The sequence below is a fragment of the Corapipo altera genome, unplaced genomic scaffold (genome assembly GCF_003945725.1).
Source record: "Corapipo altera isolate COAL_440 unplaced genomic scaffold, ASM394572v1 56, whole genome shotgun sequence".
NCBI lineage: Eukaryota > Metazoa > Chordata > Aves > Passeriformes > Pipridae > Corapipo > Corapipo altera.
In genome coordinates, this window is record NW_020884896.1 from 785,958 (window position 1) to 812,646 (window position 26,689).

The 26,689-nt window shown below is 40.1% G+C and overlaps 1 protein-coding gene across 3 annotated transcripts in view; it reads right to left on the reverse strand.

Annotated features, from left to right (window-relative positions):
* ARHGAP22 (Rho GTPase activating protein 22) overlaps window positions 1-26,689 on the reverse strand; it is a 144,469-nt gene that overhangs the window by 94,703 nt on the left and 23,077 nt on the right. For all 3 annotated transcript variants that reach the window (XM_027648154.1, XM_027648155.1, XM_027648156.1), the window contains exon 3: window positions 20,599-20,686. In XM_027648154.1, the coding sequence (XP_027503955.1) occupies window positions 20,599-20,686 (88 nt within the window). The remainder of the gene's footprint in view (window positions 1-20,598; window positions 20,687-26,689) is intronic.

Consider the following 26,689-nt stretch of genomic DNA (forward strand, 5'->3'; position numbering starts at 1 on the left):
TAGACTTTTTACCTCACTGATCATATTACTATCAACAGCAAAGTCGTATTAAACTTGAGCCTTATTGAGTTTCATGCAGATAGAGCTACACAACCTTTGTGCAAAAAGCTTTAGCCTTCTACGCAGCTAAGAGAGTCAACCAGGAGATAGATTTATTCTGTTACACAGGACTGACCTAGACAATATATTTTTCCAAATAAGACCAAAAAACCATGGCAGGACCTTTAATAGGCTACCCTTGAAAGAAGTGCTCAAAAAGTTAATTAATATTACATACTCAGTAGGGCTTCACAGGCAAAGTAGAGCTTAACACAAATATCCATCTCAACCATACCAAGTCTCAGAGAATGGTGTGGTTTCACCACCGTCTGCAGGTTTACCCAAATGTGCAAAGCTGACACGAACATACTGTGTTCTTTCATGCCTGAATGCAATATGCTAGCTGAAATACCCATTGTTTGTAGAAGCTCTCCCCGAAGAAGATAAATACAATTTCACTCAAGTGAATGAGGTGACTGGATTTATGCCAGGAACTAGGACAAATGTGTTTTGATATTATCCAATCTAAGCCTCCCCTTCCTCAACGGATTAAATACAGAAGCAGATGAAAAATCCCATTCTCAAACCAAAATTCAGGGGTATTTTGCCTAAAGTTTTTTTCCTGATCCTGTCTTTAGGAGGAAATTCAGATCCATTCACACAGAGAATCTAGACATAGTCAACTCAATAATAACTGAAATACTACATACACCTTTACCTGGCCTTCTCTACTCCTGACAGGGAAAATTTATTTCAGTGTTTATCCTTCTTTCTAATATAACTGTGATTGATATTACTTCAGATCAGCACACTTTTCCTTTAGCTTTCTTTTTATACTGCATTCTTTAACTTTGTGAAGCTTATGTGTATTTATAAACTTTACCCTGACACAGCTGTGATGCACCCACATACTCACCAAATTTCCACTAATGTATTTATTTTTCCCTTTTTCCTCAAAACCAGAGTGTTAAATAGCTACCATTTTTGGAATCATACTTTCAGTGTAGTGACTATAAGGGTGCTTCTCCCAAAGGTTAGTACTAGAAGCAATTTTCCCCCTATTTTCTCAAGAATACAACTTCAGAGGATTCTGATTACTAAAAGATAATTATTTTCAGCTGTGAAAAATTTAAAACCTTTAAGAGTTCATTTTACTAACTCTAAGCATATTTTTGAACACTGTTCTTATAAGGAGACCGCTTTCTATTGAGTAAAGCATCACTTCTCTTTAGGCTCACATATTACCTATTCTTAGAGCTCCTGAATCCAAACTAGAAACTTTCCCCAAAGCAGACAGGGTGTCAGAGGCTGGTCCCAACATGTAAATCCATCCAGGAGCCACCTTGGAAGTAACCAAAAATCCTTAAAGATAGGAGAAATACTGTAACTTTAAGTGGGTTGGAGACACTGCCTCTCAGCTTCCTAAAGCAGCTTCCTCTAGACTAAGGGGAGCTCGACCCTTCAGAAAGTATTCAAGTCCATCAGGATGAGGAAAGACTGTTGCCACATTGACAGCCTTTCTGAAAAGGAAACAAACAAACAAACAACCAGTCCCCCCTCCCACCAGATTTCACTTGTTAGTGAAGGAAAAGAAGAAACGAGGAATTGTGTTTAAAGCATAAGATCACACACAGATAGTTTCGTTTAGTTTGTTCACAGTTGTTTGTTTTTCTTTTTTTTTAATGAACCACAAAAGAAGTTAGCGCACCTCCCGAAGGACTAGAAACCGAGTGCTGCACAGAGGGGGCAAACAGCCTCCTTTCCCACTCCTCCCTGTCCCGTTCCCGCAGAAGGCAGCGGATCCCGGCGCCCCGCCCGGCGGTTCCAGAGCCGCGCTCGCTCCCCCGGGGCTGTGCCCACCCCCGCCGGGACACACGGGCAAAGAGAGTTTCCGTGTCACCTCTGAGGGGGCAGTTAGTTACCTCTGGGCTCCTCACGGCAGCCTTTGCAGGAACATAGCCCCATGGCAGGTGACAGCGTCCCTCGCAGCCCCAGCCAGCCCGCTCCCTGCCAGGCGGGGCCGCCTCCAGCATCCCTGGCAGCGGGGCGGGCAGCCGGGCCCGGGCTCCTAACAGGCTACGCAGGGGCAGGTTGGTGCCCTGGAACTCCCCGCCTTTGTCGCCCGTATTTCCAGCCGGCCTCTAGGCAGAATTCAGCGCTTCGTGGCTCCCTGCCCGTTAAACTGCACCAGCTTATTAATTACAGTCACCCTTTTGAAGGGGTGAGAGCCACCAGAGCCTGCTTTATGCGAGTGGCAGATGCTTGCTCTCAGGTAGCCAGAGGGCAACAGACACCAAACGTAGACCTTCAGTGTGCATAAAAAGATACTAGAAAGACCATTTCACCTCTTGCAAAATTATGTCAGCACAGGACAGGGTCATATCACATCCCCCACCACACTCCCCCTCAAGAGTAAATACTTCTCCATGTATCTCAGTCTCCACAGAGATACTGAGAGTTACAGGGACCTTGCATTCTTGCGAAGGTCAGCACTACTCTGGCAATATTCAGAAGGCTTGTTTAAACACTTACTTTTAATTGCATTAACCTAACTAAATCATCAGCCACAAAGACAAGATAAGAGTTTTGTTTTGGGATAAAGAAAGAACAACATCCCTAGAACAGATGTTCACTGATTCTCTAATCATTCAGTGCTTGTTTTCTAGACCCCACAGCACTTCACTTAACCCAGCAGGGACCCTGCTTATTGAAGACCCAGTGCCCAGGCGCAGCAATGCCCTAAGCACTGCAGCATAGTTGCAGTTTGTTTTATACATCAACTCACAGGCAAAGCAGGTGCCTTTGCAAAGCTTGGATCAAGTGTTAAGAGTTAGATGTCACCAGCAAGAGACTGACAAGCAAGTCTTCTCCAGGCTGAACACTGCAGAAGAGTACATTCTTTGATTGCAGTGGGCAATGCACAAAAATTAGAGTGTGGGTGGGAGGGGAGAAAGCTACACAACTAAACGTTTGGGAGCTGAGCAAAGTAACAAGGGCTTACATCTTTGCATACAATCAAAATACCAGAAACAGCCTGAACCCAAGACCTGATGACAATCTGCAGCTCTTGCTTGCAATATATATCCCAGCCTCAAGACTGAACCAGTTCGTCTGAAGGGACTTCCATGAGAGAAACTGAATAACCTAAAGGACAGATGTCTACCGTGTCTCCCACCATCTAAAATAACAACAACAACAACAAAAAAGACTGTGATAATGTTCTACAGAGAGGTCCTCCTGCAGAATATTCTCCTTTTAACTGCACACTTGAGCAATCCCAGATCATGAGCATTCATTAGTTAGCACAAAAACCCTAACCAAAACCCAGTCCCACACAGGATGGAAGATGGACAGGGCAGGAAAACTTTCCCATCACCACCAAACATTTTAGAGGAAATTCAAGATATTCTTGCAGAAGAGCTAAAAGAAATACATTACTCTGGCTTTGCTGGTACCAACTTGTTCCTCTTGGAAAGATGTGTGAGAACTCAACTCAATTGTTTTGTTGAGCCTCTAAATTTGTCAGATAATGCCAATAGCTGACAGCTGCTTGGAAATCCACCTCTTGTGCAAAGCACTACCTTCCCCTTGTAAAGCAGCAGATACTCTTTCTTCTTGGCTAGAGGGTGATCTGATCTCAGAGAAGAGGCATGTAAACCACCTGCTTGAGGGGCTGGACACTCTCCTGGCAACACTCCTGCATTTCATTTTAAAAGAAACTCCAGGCAGCCCCCAGCAGGGGTAAGTTTTCCAAGTTCAGAATACCCAAAGTATTTACTAATGGCACTGCCAGATCAGTGGTAGATAAAACGTATGGAGATAGCACCCTGCTCTCCAGCTGTTCCAGCCTGGCAGTCAAGCCTGCTCCATGGGGAAAGTTACTAGATGTTATATCTCAGAGAAACCCCTGGACTACCTAGAAGTTACTGAAATTTGAATATTTAAGAAGTTTTAGTACTACTGTGTACATCACCTCACATGGACAGACAGAGGCTGATGTGGGGTTAAACACACATGCATGTCTTAGAAAAGCTGACAGCTTCAATATAGTATATCAAGAATTTTTGTGTTTTTATTACTGAAACATTATAATTCTAAACTCTCCTTATTTTCACAACGTATTTGAAAAACTGACAAGAAATGTGTCTTCCTTTAGATTGTGTGACATTACCTGAAGGAATTAAAAGGTCCCAGATGAAAACAGCTGAGATTTATTTACTGCAATAACCATCATCATGTATTTAAAAGAACAATCTTCAGGTGCGTTCATTGCAAGAGGAAGGCAGAACCTCTGATGTGACACTACGTCCACGTTGTAAAGATATTACCCAAGAGCATCACTATATAAAATGGAGTTAAAAAACACTTAGTTCTTCCCTCAGTTTTGCTCTGGATGGCAGTACTAATTACAGTGAAGTTCAGCAATAAAACAAGCCAATATTGACAGCTTTCAGAAAGCCATCCAAAGCTTGCATATAAATGAACTATCCACACTTTCAATTTCACAGCAAAATACAAATTTCATCCAAAACAAACACTGGTTCATTCAAAAAATAATTTAAAAAAATTATTCATTTAAGAAAAGTCTTCATTGCATTGGTGACTTATTGATATGTTTGTGTCAGTCTTGAGTGTGAAAAAATACATTCAGGAACCACAAAACTCTGGGGGGGGGGGGGGAAATCAGAGCTAAAGCGTTGTTCATTGAAAATTCAACCAAAGAAGTGGAAGTGAAAATGTGATTAAGTCAGAGCTGTAGTGTCTAATAAAGTAAAATACTATAACCACTATCTCTTTTATAAAACCTCTTTTCTAATCTCAAAAATCCATATAAATAACATAAACTAGGACATTCATGCTTTGCTTACCTTCAGTGCACTTTGCAGATCATTTGTCATTTTAGCTTTAGAGAGCACAAAGTTTCCTAAAACTTAACCCAGTATGTATCTGTTGTCAAACACACTGCCAGTCCAAATCCTGCCAGACAGAAGTAGCAGGGGATCAGGCTAGCAGAGTGTAGTCATACAAACCAGACACCTTTTTTTTTTTTTTGGGGGGGGGGGAAGGGGGGGGAGAGGGCACAGTCAAGATTATAAAAAGGGGCATTTTGAGATAACTGGTTTGTGAGATGGAGAAGTCCTATCTCTAGATCTGTCATCCCATGGGAAATTGAAGATTCTTCAATGGCTAAAGCACACTTAGTTTCTCTTTTGAATGCTGTCAGGTACAGGCAGATCATTTCAGCAGTCAGCTAATGAAGTGCAGAACTGACACCCAAATCTTTTGGCTAAATATAAAGGCAACCCTAGAAACTCTCATCCTAGACCCCAATGTGTTATTTGATAGAGGTACGAGGTCTGATACGTAACCTGAAGGGTTTAAAGACTCAACACAAAATAATATCAGAGAGAGTCAAACCTATACGGGTTAAACAGAATTGAGATTTATATAAAACTTTTAATATTATATTAAATGTATTTATATTTACATACAGAAAACTTCAAGTAGGTACCTGCAATAGGAAAGGTGGATATGCTTGCACTTTTCCCCTTACTCTGCAGTAAGATTCTTGAGGCTCATTTCTGTTAATATACATAACTCAGTCTATATAGCAGGAGCTATTCAAGGTGGGATTTCTGTAATTCTTAACAATTTGACCTTCTAGATCCATGGTTAACTATGACTGTTTTCTCCTTAAACTGCACACACCAACTTTAGGGTTTACAAAATCAGGAGCTCAGAATTCAGTGTCTAAATCTGGATTTCAAGTACTAAACCATTAGGCTGATCTTTCAAAAACACTAAGTACTTAACAAGTCCCTGTAAAATGAACAATGAACTGGCACAGACTGAGCGTTCTAAGATTTTTTGAATAACTGATACACTTTGCACATTTTTTTTTCTCCAGCCATAGCTCTCAGCTTCACCATCTGAAATTCCTGATTTAAAGTTTACATCCTCTCCCATTTCTTAAGAAATAAAATAGTGTATTGGGCACCACTGAAAAGGAAAGCTGGCTGCTAAACACTGCTGTGTGAATATTGAACTTTCCTATTTCTGAACCAAGCTAAGGATCCGGAAAACAGAGGTAAAGACTTCAGTTTTAGTTAAGCCAACCACTTATGTTCTGAGGGAAAAAAACCCAACCAATGAAATTTAAAAAAAATACAGGATGGCAGAGGAACATGTTATTCTAGTTCAACTTCAGATGTGACAGATCACTGGTGGCTGATGGTATTTATTAGCATTCCCTTATGAGAAGATAAATGTTTTCTGTGATTCCCAAATGTGTCAGAGTTGCATCTCTAGAGCTGGGCAAACAGTCATTTCCAAAGGTTTTTAGACACAAAGACAGGATTATAAAGTTTAGGGTTTTTTCTCACCATCCCCTCCTCCCTGAAAGGTACAAACTGGTCTGAAGAACACAAATATTGACACCACCTTGAATAGTTACACTTAAACAGGTGAACTGGGCTACATAGAGAATGGATCAGAGCCAGCCAATATGAAACAGATGCATTTGTGAAAAGCTCACAATTTATACTAATACTCATGCTCAAAATTCAGAATAATGTGTTAAAAATTTCAAGTTCGGCCAATATAAGCTTGTTTTGTCTGATCTGCAACACTTTTTATACTGTAAGCTTCCCATATCAATCAAAAAAAAGTCTACAAATGAAGGCCAACTTCTTGTTCACAAGTTAGAGCCTTCCTAAAATGAAAAATAAAACAAAAAGTTTACTTTTTATGGAAAGTCAGATTCAACATGGATTATTCCCATGATTTCCAAAATACATGGTGAAGCTCAAGTAGAAGTGGCTTGCGAGGCCACACTGGCAACACCCCGTGACTCTCCACTGAATTCCTAACAGCCATTGAACTCAGAAGAAAAAAAAGACTATTTTGACACAGGTAGAAGAGTACATTACAAAACTCCCTTAAAGACCTATCACATCTCTTACAAGAGCCTAAAACTAGAAAGTGAGTTTTCTAGACTACTATTTATTAATAAAGTGACATACTACCTCCCCTAAGGCCTGTTTTCCTGTGAGAGCAGAAAAATATAAGCCATTCTCCCCTTTCAAGCCCCAGTCTCCACCATTCCCTGCGTCCAAAATCTCAACCCTCCAAAAACATGCTTCTAGTACGTTTAATATAAACAGCAAAGGAAATGCTTTTGAAAACTCCAGTTCTCTGGGCTGCTAAGACTATGAAAAATAACCTGCTGAGAGAAGAACCATATCTTCATGGTTTAAAGGCAAAATTTATAGTTCATCTATTCTTCACAGAACCCACTGACACAGAAAACATGAGCTGGATGTAGATATATCACCAGACTGTAAGACAGGTGGGTACAGCATGAAAGTACACATTTTGTACTCACACACCGCCTTTTTCCAACTGATATAACAATGCATTTCTGTTAGCCAGGCTAGGTTGGTTTGTAATAGGGGACAGTTCTGTTAAGGAAAGGTTTAAAGAAGAAAAAAAACCAAAAGGATCGAAAGTCACCTGGTTCTGTCAGGAATAATATATCAAAACATATGACTATATCCTATTGAAGAGTTTCTAATCCAGAAAGAGTAAAAGATACTAAGTTTATAAAGTTTTCTGAATTGACTAAGTCCATTAGCTCAGTTGGTTAGAGCATGGTGCTAATAATGCCAAGGTTGTATGGGCCGTTCACTTAAAGGGGTGGATCGAACTCCAAATATTCTGTCCTTCTGTGATTACCTCCTCTTCTCCCTCCAATCACTGTAATTCCAAGAGAAGTTCAGTCATACCCTCTGACACTCCTATGACAATAATTTGCACTGGCACGTTGACATTTTTTCCATACCACTGCCCATACTTCAAGAGATACCCAGGTGTCCACTTTCTTTGTTCCTTCCCTTCAATTAATGACTCTACAGCCTAATGCACCTGTGAACTGAAAAAGGAATCCCACGAATTCTGATGGACCATCTGCTGTATGCGAAAAGCTCACAGCTTCCCATACAAATTCAAAACAGAAGAATTTTAGGTGCAAGCATCCACAAATAAAGAAAGCTTGGTTGTAAATTCCAATAGAGCTTTAGCCGCACTGTGCTAGGGAGTATATCCCCAGGTTTTCGCTTTGCAGGCATTATCAAGCTCTTTAGGGTTCTGGCATTGAAGTACCAAGGAAGCATGAAAAAAATCTCTGAATAGTCAAGCCTCACACGTGGACAAAGTCCCTTCAAAATGAATCTTTTGCAACTGGTCCCAGCAAAGCTGACGTCCTTACTGTTCCATTTTTGTCCATAGAAAGGCAGTGTTGATTAGAGTGCTGGGGCAGTTCTTAGTGCCGTGCTTTCATTTCTTTTAGCAACAGGTAAACACGCTGGCTGACATCAGCAACTCTTACCTGGCAATGCCATGGATCCACAACTGCTCGTGCACAGTTCACACTGACTTATAGCCCAAAGGGGAAGATCAGTGAAGAATACAGATTATAAGAAGCACAGTTTTAGCGCAAATACCTGAATGAATCTTGCTCCCCAAGAGCACTTTAAACTGCTGTAAAAAGAACAATTTCCTAACAGATCCCAGTGTACACAAAGAGCTGACAGCCTACTACTAACATATGTAAGCTTTTGCACTTACTAACTGCAAAGAACCCTTGCCTCTAGAAGAAAAGGGAGGATCTGCTTTGGTTCACAGAGACATATAACTCTTGCAGAATTTTAAGCTACTGGTAAGAAAGTCTGATCTCGATAGAAAGTATCTGGACTCCTAAAGCCTGGGATGCCTTGCTGGAGGTGGTTAAGAAATAACCACCTTATTTAATCATATTTTTATCAAAAACCACAGCAGAACCCTGTGATGATGATGGCATTACAACTGAAGGCAAAACATCTTTCCAAGAGGAAACAACTGTGACCTCAAAGCACTACTAAGGGAGGACACTGAATTCCTTCTCACCGGTCCTCCCCAATCCCTAGGGTGTATTCCTTTTAGTAAGATAATCACCCTACACATCCACAGCCATAATTATGACATTTTCCACAGATTTCCACCAGCTTCAGAACAAAGGCTAAGGTGATTAAAATTTCTCTTACCAAGTATGATTATAAGCATAATATTTTCATTTGTGTTAACTTTCTCTATTCCTCGCTCTGATGTGTTTGGGTCACAGAGCTAATTAAAGATATATCTTCTTGCATGTTTTCCAGTATGAGCAACACATGGCACTTATGATCCATGTCCAAGACCTATAAGGACACAGGGGCAGAAATAAGTCGCTGAACCCTGGTCTATCTACTCAAAATGGACCACAGGAAACAGTACGGAAAACATCTTCTGCTGACAAACCTCCCCCCTCCACCCCCTTCGAAGGCATTGTTTTGACTCCCTGATTCATATACAAACCACATGCTGTAAAAGCAGAGTCTTGATGGCCTCTGTGGAGCAGAAGGATGCTCAGACGTACTGATCTTTGTAGACACTTTTATTTGTGTTATTAAAAGCAGTCTTTCTCCTCATTACACTAATATGCCAGTACAGGCTTTCTTTTGATGTAATTATATTGGGACAGTATTCCTAATGTAGACAAGGCTCTTCATCTCTCAAGTGAGCAGCTGCCAGTGTGCTGATAAATCCCTCTATTAAAATCCATAACCCCAAATCCAGGGAAGTCCCACATTTTGTTCAGTTATCCTTCAATGTAAATAATATATGGTTGGGTATAACAGGTTTTCCTAATTGCCTTACAGACATTCCCTTTTAACACTATATACTTTTGACTTCACAGTTCTCTTCTTTGTTATATTAAACTCCTCCTGCCCCTTCCCCCAGGTTTTCCTGACTGTCTGACAGTTGGTGATTAAAAGCAAACCCCAGAACTAATAACAATGCTTCATGAATCAAAGATCACACAGACCAGCTTTGATACCACATGGAAGCATGGATATCAGCATCTTTTTAAGTGGACTTCGCTTAGATGAGCAACGGTGTCTGGCTGAGATTCAAAGACAGACTTCGCAAGAATGTGTGTGCACTGGTCTGAGCATCTACTAGAACAGAGACAGAAGACACAAACTTGGACCAAGTGAACACAGAGTCTGTTAAAAGAAAAAGCTCTATAATTAAGGATGAACTCTGGCCTCATAATGGAAGAAATAATTCATTTCAATTAGAGTGCTTGAAGAAAGTTGGGAAGATTAAGCTCATCAGAATGTGCTACATTAAATAAATCAGTCCTGATTCCAGCTGCCTCACTACCTTTAGACAACAGTACCTTGAGCAGAGCCCCTGTGATGGGTGCTGAAGAGATGCTGTGAAGCTTATAATGAACTTTAGAGAATAAAGTTGTTGTAATGCCATTAAATCCAACACAGATTAGCCACACTGCCATAATGTACTCAGCACTCATGCACTCCCTATAGTGAAACTATACCTGGATAACTAGCACAGAGAGTTAAAACTATTCCTGGTAGAAAACAAACACACACAAAAAAAACCCCAAAAAAACCAAAAACCAACCAACCAAAAAACCCCAAACCCCATCAACAACAGAAAAATAAAACACAGACATGCTGGTTAGTAACTACGCCTCTATCAAAACTGTCACGATACCTCTCTTTAAGCCCAAAAAGTTTAACCACATCAACAGGCTATGGTCAAGTTACTCAAATTCAGTGGAAGTAACATCTCTACAGAGCATAAAGCTATCAGGAAGGAGGAATTGCTCCCAGTGTCCTGAAATGCATGTAAATCCAGTATCCAAGCATCTACAGGATCCTACCTGTCAGAAGGGCTTGTAATTACAAAAAAATACTGTATCTAGACATGCCAAAGATTCCACCTCCATCCCTAATTAACAATTTCTTTAAACAACAGAAATTGATGGAGAAAGACACTAATATTATAATTGATTAATTTTCAAATACAAAATTAATTCCTGTGAAGTAGTATTCTGAAGACAAACTGAAGTAATAACATTGCATGTGGTTCATTCTTTAATGTGATTAGTGTCAGTATTTCTCTTGGCTGCACCAGGGAAACTAAACTGTTCTGCTTGTTTCATGTTATACCATTTTTCATGACACAGTAGTTCTTCAGAGCCTGAATTTTCAACAATTCAGGTGTCAGACCAATTTGTTTCCCATGTGGTAACTTGCATCTTTTAAATTTTGTTCAAAAATGTCAAGACCAAGAGGGACCTGTGAGATGACCTCATCCAAGTTCCTGCATAACACAGGAGAATCTTACGAGCAGCTTCAGAATCAGGCAAATATTTTGTGAGCAACCAAGCAGATAGGACCCTAACTAGGGGTAAGGCTAAGTAGAGGCATGTGCACAGGATAATCTGAAAATCATTAAAAAGAAGTATATAAGTTACTTCAACACCCCACTCTTACACCTAATCTGTACTTCAGATATACTCAAAGTAGCAGACTAAAGAAAGCTTTTACAGTAACATTAGGTTCTTGTTACTTTACAGTATGATGATTTATTTAACAAAGTATAAGTTTTATGTTATGTCATAGGCAATACATCTCCTCCTCCTCCCTATAAAGTTCAGAAAGCCCAGTGCAAGCTGGTTCTCACTGATAGCACACTAGTTATCCCTAAAGCCGTAACAAACACAGAGGGAATTTTGCCTGTGAACCCTCCCTCACAGGTGTTTGACAGTGGGCCAGCTGCCACTTCCAAGTGGCATTAGTGCACCAATTATAAACACCCCAGATAGTTTCCCAATTATATTTTCTTCTAGGTGCTGGATCAGCACATTATCAGCTTTGCAGCCACTCTTCCCACAGCCTCTAGTGCTGCATGGGATGTTGTGATCCAAGAACAGGACTTAGAACTCAGCCTTGTGGAACCTCATCCTGTTGGCCTCAGCCCATCGATCCAGTCTGTCCAGGTCTTCTGCAGAGCCTTCCTATCCTCCAGCTGATCAACACTGGCACCCAAATTAGTGCCTGTCATCTGCAAACATACTGAAGGTGCACTTGCCCCCTTGTCCAGATCATTGATAAAGATATTAAACAGGACTGGCCCCCAAAACTGAGCCCTGGGAACCCAGCAAGCGACTGGCCACCAGCTGCATGTAGCACCATTCCCCACCACTCTCTGGGCCTGGTCATCCAGCCAGTTTTTAACCCAGCAAAGAGTGCACCTGCCCAAGCCATGGGTTGGCAGCTTTTCCAGGAGAACAGTGTGGGAGACAGTATCAAAGGCTTTACTGAAGCCCAGGTAGACAACCTCATCCACTAGGCAGGTCACTTGGTCTGTAGGTATTGTAGGGACACACAAGGAAAAGAATATGAAGTTCAAATAAAAGGCCCGATCCCACAAGACTTACAAGGTCAACTCACCTCAGTAAGATTATTAAGCTGGTAAAATATTTGTGGGGCAGGCACCTAAGCAGTAAACTTACTTTTAGCTTGATGTTTTGTTTTCTTTATGCTAAGGTTGACTTCTAATACTTATTTCATTACCACTAGAATTTGGTGTGTGCTGTGAACTAGCACATTGGCATATATCATGTGCCTTATTTTATTTTACTTTATCATGTTAGCCTACAAGACTACTTTATTAGCCTCAGGGACCCCAGAAATTGCATAGATCTTGTGAAGAATTCATCCTAGGAACACAGCTGCTTCTGATGCTGAAAAAAGCTTAACCTATAACAGAAGCACCAGAGTACACAAGCTGCAAGGTGGCACTGAAAATCTGATTTTTGACAAACTAGCAAGAAATATAGAGATGGCATTACATAGCTGATCATGTTGACAGTTTTATAAGCATATCTTTATGGAACAAAGTTGGTTGTTCTTGCACCAAAATACTTAAAAAAACCATCTACTAACTGCACATGCCTTAGGACTTATTATCCTCAAGGCAGAATATTCAATAGCAGAGCTCACTCTGGAAGGTCTCAGCAGGAAGTATTCAAAATCTTACCTAATTTGCACTAAAAGGACAACCTGGGGGGATCAAATGGTGCCTTGTAGATTCCAGTAGCAATGTGCCATCGTGCTACAAAGCCACATTTCTATACCCAAAGGGCAGCCTACACAAAATGCTATGCTGTATTTGTCTTTCAGGAATACAATGGGTTAAGGAAAACTGCTCGAGAATGGTCAGAGGTTATGTTTTAATGATCTGCACCAGCAGAAAGCCCTATTCATGAAACTTCTTAAGCCTCATGATCCTTTCCCAGCAGGACTTATGCTATTGCAATTGAAGTTGTGAAAACCATCATTCTTGTTGAAAGTCAGCACGTGCATTAAAGACAGCTAGATGCTACTGTTCAGGGATCAGATGCAGAACTTCTCCTGGAATACAAATTCCAGGACAGCAGAACACATGTATGCTGTCACAGCCCATTTCCAGTTCTGCTTTCAACTGCCCAGGGCCTTAGAGCACTGAGGGATCAAGCACAATAAAACAAAAGCAGGATCTTGTTTATTTCACAAAACAGGATCATTGCTTGCCAAATGCAAACATAAGCCTTGGGCATTGCATACACTAAGGAAAAAAAAACAAAACAAACCAAAAAGCAATTTACAGACTGCAGGTGCCTTCTGATGCCCTTCAAGATGTTTTAAGTTGATAAGGTAAGGTAAGCCAAAACATCCTTAACTATCAGAGAGTCTCACAGCCCTCAGGGGAAAAGAGCTGTGAGGGAGCCTAATAACCTTTCTGTACAGAAGTCTGGATGAAGTCCAAAGACCTTCACCTGCAATGAGTCATCACCATAAGTAGGCAGAAGTGTATTGGTCAAGCTGCAGGGCTACACCACTGGACTGAACACAACACTGTTGAAATCAGTAACGTTACATGAATTGAGAGCAGAGTTCAGCCTTTTTTTTCATGTTCTCTTCTCAGAAGAATTCAGTGACATGGTAGAGACAAAGTACAGATCAGGAAATCAGTAAGAGATGCTTTGCTTGCAGAAGACTTCAGTTGTTAGTGTATAGTATCTGCATGAGGGAAATGAGGGCCTCCACTAACTTATTCAAATAACAGTTGTTCAACTGGAATGTATTTGTAAAACAAGCCTAGAAATATTGACAGCTGATTGAGACTTCTTCTGATGCTAAATGAAGTTATCAAATTCTGGACTGTCCACAAAAGCTTTTTTTTTCAGCTGAATAAAATAGTTTCAGTATAATTAGGAAAGGAATAGCCCTAAGGAAAACAATTAGTATCTTCTGGCAAACACCAATTCTTTAAAGTAGGAAAAGTCTCAAGATAAACTTATTTTTCAAAATATGCATCAAGCTCAGAATGGGGGAAGGAGAGAACAATCAGACAGATGCCACTAAATAGCCAGTAACCCCCAGATCAGTATGTTAACCTGAAACAATGGAGATCTAGGTTCAAGTGACTTTCCCACATAGTCATTACTGAGCATAGTATTGGTTTGACAGGCTGGGCAATAACAATTTGAGGGAACTCTTGCTTGCTGATTTCTGCTGAGGAGACACCAATGAACGAAAAAAAGAGTAGCTAATTTTCTCTAGGAGGATCAACTCACACTCCAGTGATTCAAGACACGCCATAACCAGCAGCAAGTGTCCAAGCACAAGCTGGAAAGAACCAGCACCATCTAGTGCTCAGGAGAGACGGAGCAAGCAGAACATAGAGGAATGCATCAACAACTTTCACGCAGAGAAGTGCAGGATACACCTTCAAGGAGACTCAAACTGCACTTGAACATAAAAAGAGACTCTGCAGCTGGCAAAAGACAAGGAGATGGACCTGTCACTGTCTTAGTGCTAAGACGTTATTACCTTAAAGGTCTTTAACCCAAGCTATAAGGCAACAATGAACAACATTTTACAGACTAACTGCAAAGAAGGCACGCAATTTTGTCATTCTGGGCACTCCTTTGGAAAGACAGTTTGGAAAAGAGATTCAGTGTTTCTCCCTTCTTAATTAATGGAAAAATCTATCTCTTTTTAAATTGAAAAACTGAAAAAGTTCTCTTTTGGTGACATAGAGATAATTGTATGCCCTCAGCTGCACTCCAGACATCTACAAGTACTAAACACAGATTAGACAGGGCCTTCCACTGCAAAACCAATACCACCAATGTTCTTGTCCAGGTCAATGCAATACCATGGACACTGTAGTCTCTGTAGCTCTCACTTCCTAAGTGTTTCCATAGTGCACTGCTGCAACTACATTGTCTTAGTCTTTCTAGTAGGACCCAGAACTACTTTATTTGGCTGCCATTTCCCTAGCCAATATCCTGAGTGTCAAATCACAGAAATCTAAATATAACTCTCAAATATCAACATCATCACATATTCAGATATGCACAGTCAGTTTTCAGCTGTAGACTTCAGGAGAAAACTTAATTACCAACAGCAAACTCAGTTTCCTGCTGTTAGTTAGAATTACAATTTACACTGAATAATAGAGAACATGGAATGATTTTTAATGTATGAATTTCTAATTTCCCCTCCAGGTATTTTAATTACACACTATCTCAACAGGAACAGAGATAAAAAGGCAACAAACATAACTTAGTTGGTATCAATCACCTGAGACACAGAAGATTACCATAGAGCAGACAGCTTTGTAGGCATCATTCAACCTACTGGCACAAGACAAACAAGCTGCCACTCCAGCTTCTCTGTAAGACACTGTCAACAACACTAACAGATCTCTACAGAACAAATAGAAAACAATTACTGTCCCTGTAAGAGTTAAGACTCCCCCCTTCTGATTCTGCCTTTCTTGATTTCCTTCTTGTTATTTAGCCCAATGAAGGCAGTGAAGTAGCTTCTACATAAACCCTGCAGCAAGTTCCTGGATGAGGCATTTTACTTTGTTGCAGCCTAACTTCTGGCATAATGCAACCACTGGTCCATCTTTAAAAGAGTCAGTATTAAATGCAAATCCTTTTTGTAGGCTAAGTTGCCTATTTTGAGCTCAGCCTTTATAACTAACTGAAGACCATGTCATAGAGATCTGATTTGTCAAGTTTTGAAAATAACCTTCTATATGTGAATCAAGTATAGGCAATCATTCGTGCTCTGGCTGAGTCTACAAAAAGACCAAGATAAAAATTATGAAGAGGACTGAACTGCCTCCCTAAAAAGAGTTTGTGGTATAACTCGACTGGAGCACAAAATGCAACCACTTTTTCTCAGGCTTAGTTGGATTGACCTGAAGTCCAGCCGGTCTGAAAACCTTTTACAGTCATAAGAGCTGAAGTGAGAGATATGATTAGATATTTGGAAGAACCCAAGAAGAAAGGAAGAAAGCAAGATCAAACCCTCCAGCAGCAGCTTCCAGTTTAAATAAAATTAAACTTATTACAGAACTGCACTCACAGAAAGTCTCAGCTAAGAGCTGTGATTGTTCACCTTGGCATAAAGCACTATGGCAAGAAACAGGAACTAGCTATCATCAGTGACAAAGAGACACTAAGATGTGTACCATGAGTTTTGGTCAGGAATTTCTCAGGCTGCTTTCAACCATAACATACCAGTTTGTTAAAACAGAAAAGGGTACATTTTCTTTGGACAAGAGCATTACTCTAGAATGATTTCACAGTAAAAATGAACAAAAAAATATTCCCCAGAAAAGAACCCAAACAAACAACAAACAAAAACAAACCCCCCAACAAAACAGTAGTCACTGAGAGCACTTGGCCACTACACAGGTGACAAATTTAGGTTCCTGGTCTAAATCCAGTGAAACAAACTTGGGTTTCCTGCACTACAGGTGAGGATGTTAGCCAAAGAGTTACCAGGTAATCCATAGAAAATTTCTTGTTCATGTTTCTATTTTCTTTCTCTTACTCTCCATCAAATCCATTCTGAAGTAGAATAGAATGTCCTCAAAAGTCATCAAATTTTCTACAAAGAAAAGCTGTTCTCCAAGCAGTTTGTAACAACCCTTGCCATACCTATCAAAAGGCAACACTTTTCACCTCCTAACTTCTGAACCTTTCTACCACTCCCTTCCTTGACTCTGAAAACCTTACTATATCAGGGAATTATCTCTGACTGCAGAGAAACTTGAGCACCTCATAGCGCTGCAAAAACTAGGGAATAAAACTAGGCAGACCATTTGCCATAAGACATTAATTAAAAACATCAGTTTCCTAAAAGGTGAGACTTCAGGAGCATTTAAGTCATCAATATTCCTTCAGACATTTTCAGAGATTAATCCCTGTGGCTTCTTACACACTGCATTACACCACTCCGAAGTGCACTGTAACTCCAGACTAACACTAAGTTGTTTTGTAGCCCCTAGTAATCAGTCAGCTGCTGTTTCTGTTGCCAGATTTAAGACTCCTCTCCCAGACAACATACAGTTGGTTATTTCTATCCATAAATACCAGCTGCTGTGGGATAATTACTTTGCATCTGACCTCATACTACCCTGATAATTTTATAAAAACATCCCCCCACTTTCTAATTTGCACTGAAGTATCAGAGCAACTTGAGGCCACATTATTTTACTCTGACATTCCACTTTGAACTTCTAGCTATGACAGAGGAAAGCATGCATGGGTTAAAAAGGGTCCAGAAATTTAGATAGTTTCCCCTCAAAAAAAAAGGATAGAGAACATATTTCAGGAAGTCCTGTCACCAGATCTAACACTGGTTTGACTGTAGAACTGTTTTGCAGTCTCATGTCCCTAGTTAACCCTTCTCCCAGCTGCTCTATACAGCTTAAAAATGAACTTGATGAAACATGAATAATACACAATGCCCATCATTAGTTCTTGTTACTCAGCAGAAAATCAATACATGCTCTGTTACAGCACAGGACATGCTGTTACTCTAGTCCCTGCACTGTGAGGGAATAGCTCCCACAGTCCAGCTTTACACAGTTTGCAGCAGAGGAAAGGTGGGAAGATCCCACCAACAGTTCCACAACAAAGATGCTGAGAGCCTTAAATATTGATCACAAAATAAATTTTTTGGAGGTAACTGGTACCACAGACTTGGCTGGTATCAGCTCTAGGAATGTTTTAGCAATGCTGCACTCCTTTCTTAATTTTGTTAGTTAAAGCTCTGATGGTTACTAGCACAGAAAAATCCCATATCTATATTTACAGGTATCAAGTGTACCTGTATTCAAAAAATCCCAAACTTACTTAAGACAATTTTCATCATCCCTATAGAAACCATAGAGTTCTAGCTTACAGTGAGAGAACTGAAGCACAGTTAGGCAGAGGTATGATCATGGCCATTCATCCAACAGAGGGAGATGGGAAATGATGGAAAATAAACATTAGGGTCCTGCAAGATCATTTGTGCCCCCCTTCCTATCTGGCATCCATTTGAGAGCAGTTCACTATGTGGGTGTTCTACAGGCTGGCAGCCACGCAGAACACGGTCATTTCAGAACACGTGCAAAAAAGAAAGGGTATTTATGCCAAAACCAGCACAGAATAAATGTACTGTGACCAAAACGGGGCCACGTTCTCCAGTGACGTCTGTGTCAATCACATTCTGTATTGACTGGCTATTTATAGCAGTTTTCAATACTTGCTATCCACGTAGCAACTAGGTTTGCTACAAACACGAATGGATTAACTCCACAAATTAGGGAAAATATCTTCATTTTGCAGATAAATTTGCAGTCAGTGGAACACTAAGACTGAAATATTTTTCCAGGGAACACAAAGGGCAATGTCAAAACCACAAGCTGAACACAAATGTCCTGGGATTCCCAACTATGCTGAACAGTGTAACTTTTGCCACCCTTCTGTATAGCCTCTATGAAGTAGCCACATGGCACTGCTTTATCAAGTCCACTGAAGCAACAGCTACCTGCAGTATGGCACAACCTTTTGCAGCCCACAGTAATACAACCTTGCAGGTTGAGCAAGACACACAGAATGACTATATTCCAATCTAGAACCAGAGGAAATTCACATCTGCAGGAAACTCAACCAAGCCGGTCTGTGGCTCAGTTAGTTATTTCAGATCACTGCCACAACACATGGGATCATTCACAATCACAACCATCCAAGTGCTTTCACACTGTAGGTCCACAGTCCTTCTACAGCAGTACAGTGCACAGTCTTTGAAAACCAGTGCAGATGTGTCACATTCAGACAGACAGAATGCCGTTTCCTTGGAGATCCTCCAAGCAAGAAACACTGTGAGCCCAATGCCTTGCTGTTTGTGGAGCCCTACCTATGAGGGCATGATGCAGTGTAAGAAAAAAAAAAAAAGGCATTAACAGAAATTGTGCAGCGATTAGGAGGAAGAAAAAGAAAATCTCCCCAAACAGCTTCCTGTGTGTCAAACAGAACTCGGTGTCTGCTGATGTAATTGAAATCTTACAGCACTGCCTGTTCTTCTTGTTCTGCCTGATACTGTGTCAAGAGGGGTGTGCAATGCAGGCATTTTAAACCAGCCTAATTGGGCACTAGGACAGCAACCCCAAAGACATGGGTAAAAAGACACATGCCTCCACAGCAATAACATTCAAATATAGGGACAAGTGTTCCCTGTGTTCTCCCTTCCATTAAAAAAAGAGGCAGCCTAATGTAATTACTTTTATCTACCCTATTGACACCACCCCCACTGTGGGTGAACAGACAATGCCGAGCAGCATGGACAGGCAGCCCATGCAGGAGAAGCTGGCCATGGAGTAAAAGCATGACTGAGTCAGTGAACACACATAATTTTTTAAACACAGTCACACTTGTCTCCCTTCTTGTTTCCTGGAACTCAGTCTTCAAGTATTGGGAGACAGCTGTGGAAGGAATAAGCTGGTTCATCTTTCTCACTCCTCTGCTCTAAAACTGCTAGTGGTCCAACAGGTTGTTTTCTCTGTAGATCCTGCCACCTGAAACTATCTCCAAAAGTGTATTCAAATCTATGCACAGGGATGGCCCTCTCCCAAATACAATCAGAACTGAATAAAGTGAATACAATTGCTCCTATCTTACAACAGAGAACTTAACTTCAAATACACACTGGAGGTACCAACCCTGTCCCAAGGAAGCATTTACATGTGAGCTAAAACGATTGCAAAAGTTTTACCTTAATACTACATTAAACTGATCATTATACTTTCTGTCAAATAAAATTTCTGCCTCTCTTCCCTGGAAGCTCAACTGTTCTTTTTAACCTTTCATCCAAAAATAAATGTTTTGAAGCTTTTTTCTCTCCCTGACCTCTGAAACTAGTATACATGAGGGCTAGTATACATGAAAGAAATTAAATCCAGATACTGCATGCCCCTTTTCCATAAATTCTGTGGTATGTTCTGTATCAGTTTCTCCCTAAACAACCAGAAAAATACATCAGCTTGAGAGACCACACAGCACTCCAAGTAAGAAGCCCCCTCCAAACAGAAAAATCAAGGAGCATTATGCATCTCAACTACCATGAAATGAAAATCAGGTACCATGGCAGCATTTTTATCCAAAACAAAGAACACCGTGTAATCTGTCAAGTCCCATTTCCCAGCCTCACTAGATAATCTGGTGAGTGTATCAGAACACTTAGGAGTGAAATGGTCAGTACAATTCGATTATCATTAATGAGGATTGACGGGAATAAAGTGATGTCATGTTGAAAGCACTAAGAAATGCTGGCATACCTGGGGTAATTTCAAAGAGATGTTTTCCTGGTTCATCGGGATTAGGTGGCAGCTCGTTCACCTGATTGCCTTGCAGTAATATCAAACCCTGTAAAGGACACAAACATTAGTAAAAAGGGAAAAGCCACCAAAACAGTAAAGAAAGATGATATGATACATAGCAAATTTAAGCCTTGCTCATCCACTGAGCCCAACTTCTTTCCACATTTCTGAGCGAGAAAAGATTAAGCTGGTCATGCTTTATTTGTCCTTTCTCTCACACTGGACACTTCTGGTCAAACGCTCTTTCCTCTGGGATAACAATACTCTAAGCATGTGGAGGTGATTCTCCTTGGTTAACTAATTATCCTTTGCAATAATTTTGTCTCACATTACATCTACTCTTCCTTCACCCTTTAATTTCAGGTTGCAGCATGAAACTTCAGTCACCAACAAGATGGCTGAAGTTCTACTGTGTATCTTTATTTCTGCAATTGAATAAAATGAACCATTTTCCAGAGCTCCCCAGTACACAGAAGTTCCCAGGGAGATACTGGAGGAAAGCAGCTAATTCAGGTTTGCAAAGCAGTGGACTACCTTTTATCCCAGAAGACTATAGTTTCCCTAGAAGGAAACTTGAGCCCCTTTACTTCCCAAGTTCAAATTCTACCAATATTCAGCTTCATTTCCACTTTGAGCCCAAATATAATTAACACACTCTATTCCAGTTTGGGAATTCTGCATAGTTGGTGACATAGTATCTTCAAAGTGAATGAAGTCCTCTTCATCTGTGTAAAGCTGAAAAAGAGATCGCAGGGAGCTCTTGCCCAGAAACATGAGTGGAACAAGCATTTAATCTTTGACATTTTAAAGGGTTTCCAGCTAACATTCTTCAGCATATACTCACAGTAAGGCAGACAAAAGGCAATAAGAACTGGAACTCTCAAGAGTTAAGCCATGAATGGGGTAATCAGGAGTTCCTACTCATGCATTGAACTGACCTGGAATGGAAACTGGGTCCAAAGCATTTTTTTTTCACTGAACAGAAAATGAAGAAAGTTGTTTTGGTAATTGTCTTTTTCCACACATCTCTCTAGTAAACATGCATAATTACATTCTCACCAACCAATCTGGCAATAACCAAATCCAAGGCACATTGGACCATCATAACATTGGTAATCAAAACAAATCCATATAAAACTGAGTAATACAATTAGTGTCTCATGAGACAGACAATGCAGAATTTTAACTAATAAAAGACAACTCATCATAGGACCTTTGAAATCTTCTCAATAAAATAAAGAAGCCAGATGTGTTAATTTTCATTCCAACTATTATGGTGTAACTTCTATGGCTTTGCCCCTTGGGAATACATTTTCCTCAAGATGCTTTGTTCAGAAAACTACTAAAATTGCCCAAGGAGCCAGTTTGTATTAAATGTAAAGGAATTAAGTTTTACTCTTTTCTTTGAACACAGAACATTCAAAAACTACTACAAAATAAAATACCACAACAGTAATGCCTGAGATGGAAAATACTTCAGCTAGGAAATAAGCTCCAAGTCATGTAGGTTTACAAGTTGACATTCCAGTTCTGACAAGCCATCCTATTAAAGTGACTTGCTGCTTTGATAGGAGTTGTTTGCTGCAAACTGAAAGTGTCTCACAAGTACTCAAAATTTGTTCTTCACAAAACAAAGCTCACTTCCCATGACACTGTACACTCAGCAACCTACTTCTGTGTTTAGCCATCCCTCAGGGGTATCAGGCAAGACCCTCAATCTTTCTTTTACCCAGTGCTTAGGATATTTTGCCAAGGAGCAGTCTCTGTGGCTTGAGCAGAAGGACTGCTTTCTTAGTGTGGTTTCTATCAAGTAGTTCTTTGAAACAAAAATGATTTAATGGGATGTACACTGAGAGGTTCATGTTCCCTCCTCATCTCCTCTTCATACTGAAAGCAAAAGTTATAAAGTAGCTACATAGCATTCCCCTAGAAACACCATATTGAAGAGGTAAAATGAACAAAACTTAAATAAAAGTATCTGCTCGCCTTCCCACAGAACAAAGTTCTATGAAGAGAGGGGAGCAAAAGAAGTAGCTCCTATGTTAATCTGAGGTTGAAGCACCTAAGGGCACATGGATAGGTGGTAGAGTCACAATTCTTTCTTTTGAAAAGCTCCTTTATGAAGAATAGGACAAAGTTTTAATGCTGCATACAGAAATCAGACACCTCCCACTTTTAGGAATATATGGAACATGCCTAGGGAACTGGTAGCACAAGCAGAAAAAAATTTAAAAATCTTAGTTACACAAATGAAACCACAAAGTATTTCAGAATAGTCTAAGAAAAGAATGCTCAGAAAACACAAGAAAGAATCCTGAAAAAATTCAGAAAGTTGACGGGGGGGTGAGGGGAGGGGAAGTCAAACAAGGAAACAATAAACCCCCCAAATTCCAAGTAATTATTTTGTTAATTTAACTTAAACTTGATGTTTACGCATTCTCAGTTGTAAATTTACACTTTCAGGTCACCATTTTATTAACAGAAGCTGCAAATATGGCAATAAAAACTAATACGGTATCAGTTGATCCCAGCTGATCAGACTTTCAGAGCTTCAGTTACCATTTGAAAGCTGGTAATAGTTTTCCATCACAAGATGTAATTCTCTTAAATGTTAACAACTGCTTTCTTTGGAGGAAAAAATTACATTTTATAGAAAGAAAATCTCTTAAAGACCCAGTAACTGAACTCTCTCATTTTAAGGTACAGTCCTCTCTTAAGAAGCCCTCTAAGCAAAACTAACCCATCTCAAAACAGGTGTCTACAATTCCTCAAAAAAAAAAAAAAAAAAGTTGGGCCTTCTTTATTGTATAGTATAAAGCAAGCATAAATTCCCATTTGAAATGGTTGCCTAAATCTCACATTTATAATCAAGCAGAAATTGGGACTCTGAATCAAACCCTCTGTTACTTCAGAAAAAGGAACACTTTTGTGGAGGGTTCTTTCCCTTAGCCTAAATTAGTAAACCTGGAAAACAGGTATTTCTGGGTCACACATACTTTAGGCAAAACCCAGTGATATACAAGCTAGCTTTTTGCTGTTTTATAGTATGGAAGGGTGAAGATGCATAGCAGTATATACAGGAGGGGAGTGTATTTACAGTGAAGAGCAGGAGCAGTTCATAGAAGAACGCTGTCAAACTAGAGTTTCAGAAAACCTATCTTCCTGCAGGAAACTGAAGTCAGTGATGAAGTCAAAGGGTTAAACCAAATTCTCACTCTGCAATGCTTTCCAAAGGTTGTACTTTGCTTGACTCAGTCACCATTCTCCTGCAAAAAAACTAAGCAAATGGACTTTTGCCATGCTTGATGCACCATATGGTGCAACGTCACCTGCCCCCCTTCAGTGAGACACACCTTCAACACATGAAGGTGATGTTTACTTTAGAAGAGATTACAGAGGCATATTGCCTGAAATAACACCCTAAACCAAAGCATTTCCCAATCAAAATATACTTTCTTTTTGATCCTTTTTAGGAGATATTTGATTTCATATATTCTCTAAAAAGTTTTCATTGAAGTGACTTGTCTCTTACTCTCACAGTTTAATCACCTTCAATTAAAAGTGTATTGTACATCAGTAAAGCTACTTTTTCCTTACCAGTATGCACCTCATTCAGTTGTGCAATGAAGTTGCAGCAAACTGAGCTGGTAGCATAACAAACCAGAAAAGAGTAGGTCTTATGTGTAAAAGACCTAGAAGAATGATTTTTCAGAAATTAAAATTGAGAGATGCTCACTTCACCTATGAAAAACAAGAAAAGCCTGCAAAATAGGCCAATGTATGGAAAGTATTCTTAGGTTATAAGTGTATATATAGCAAAGATTTTCAGATCAGCTTCTTGCACTTTTCCTTCTGCACACCAGCAAATTCTGCTGATTTCTCTCTATAAACAGTCCTTTCAAGGGACAAAAAAACTTGTCCAGAGGGTAACAGAGTGCCTAGCTCACAGCTGTCCAAATCTGCCTGGCAAGCTATGGGGAACTCCAAACAAACAGAGATGAAAAGGTAGAAAAAAAGTAATTTATCTTAACAGGGAGGGTGTATCAATTCTGACAGTTGCTGTCACTGGTAGAAAGACGTTACTAAATTCAAACAGATTCATGTGTCCTTGTCCAGCAGCCGCTCAGACTGCATTAGCAATCTTGCTTGGGAAGTAAATTAATGATGGATTAAATCAGGTTAAATTCCCCGAAGTCTTACTTGATATATGCCAAAGCATGCCCCAGAAATAAACGTCAGCTCACAACCGAGTTATTCCTCCCTCCCTCAGGCTTTGGGACCTGAGATGGTTGAACAGCTCAAGGGGAAGGCAAGAGGTTGCAGACCTTCCACTAAGCTGGTGGAAAAAAAAAACCTTTTTTGATGATAACACTACCTTATACCCTTTGGGGGCCTTGGTGCTTTGAGGGAGAATCTTAAAGAGGACAAGTGTTCATATATTAATGGTGTTACTGTAGTTCTCCCTAACAAGATCAACAGAGAAATCCTGCCTGTACCAGGCTCTTTAGAGCCAGTATTTGGTAAAGAAAGTCTGTGACACAGGAAACATGACTAAAAAGCTTCCTTTACTTGTCTGAGTCCCTTAACAAATACACTTGGTGTCAAAACACTGCTCATCCTAATTCTCATACCTTTACCTTTAAAACAGCACTTCAGTCACTGTTACAAATCCTTAAAAGACTAGAGGGGGGGAAATAGTGGGACTCAAATCTGCCCTCAGGTATGGGTTTCTGAATTCCAGGCTAAGGATGATGAACTGAATACAGGAATATCTTTATTTTAACTAAACACAGAACAAAATTTCTGCAACAGCTTTATACCAATGAATAATCTCCAACCCTGAATTCTAAGGATCATATAGTCCAAGCTAACCCATGACCAGACTTAGCCATAGTCTCAGTATAAGAAATGGAAGCCAAACTGCCTCAAATTTAAAGCAGGCTAAAGGACAGATCCCACATTTCAAGTGATAAGTCAATTGTTGTCTCAGATCCTTTTATCTCAGACCACGAAATGTAACAAGGGAAACTTTCCTAGGTGTTTGTGAAGAATGTTCCCAGATGTAGTCAGGCATGAACTTTTAAAAGACCTCTCTTATATCTCTTGTTCATCACCTGGACACTCAATAATGGTTGTGTCAATAACAGACAAAGAAGGATGACTTGCTGGCTCAGGCTGCCAGCAGACATTGCTGCATTAACATTACTACAGCTAGGTTTTGTTTGAGGGAAACATTTTGTTAGTAACAGCCCTTAAAAACTTCTAGAGTCAGTACTGGGAAATGAACAGAAGATTTTCAAAGCTTAATGCATGTCCATAACCTCTAAACCAAGGCTTTAACAGATTTATGTATTTTTTCAGTCAAGCTGTACCTACAAACCATACTAGACCTGAGGCTTACAGGAGCACCTACAGGTATGAGTAACAGCAACAGTCCAGCCTGCTGATGGAGTAAACAGAACAATGAAATCTGGTTATTTCAAATATTTTCCAGGTGTTGGATGGAAAAAAACCAAACCAAACCAAACTTTTCTTCATTAGCAGATAATACTCTCCACAATGAGTTGAACGATGATGAAATTCCAGCCTGTTCCAAATGAAAGAAGAGCTTTGCTCCTTCACCTTGCAAAGTACACGCTAGATTAGAATGAAAAAACAGACAGCTACTAGGTGGATTTTACTGACAAGAAATGTTCAGGAAACTTGTGGATAGTCTGAGAGGACAGAGATGTGCAGGCTCATGCAGAACCCTTGGAGAAGGAGAAATGTAAAGTTGTCCTGCTATTACTAGGTATATGTAACTAGCATATATCTAACTAGGTATATCTATATATCTGACTCCCACTACCATTCTCAATGTGTTTTCTCCAAGTATTCAGTATAATGAATAAAAATATTCACCAAGTTTGTGCTTTATGACCCCCCACTTCACATTACAGATACAGCTGCCCTGCGACTCTCACTCTGCCTTTTGTGTGTCCCATTACAAAGTGTTATGTGGAGATCACATCATTGCCATCTCTGCTCACTGACTGGAACAGGATCAACA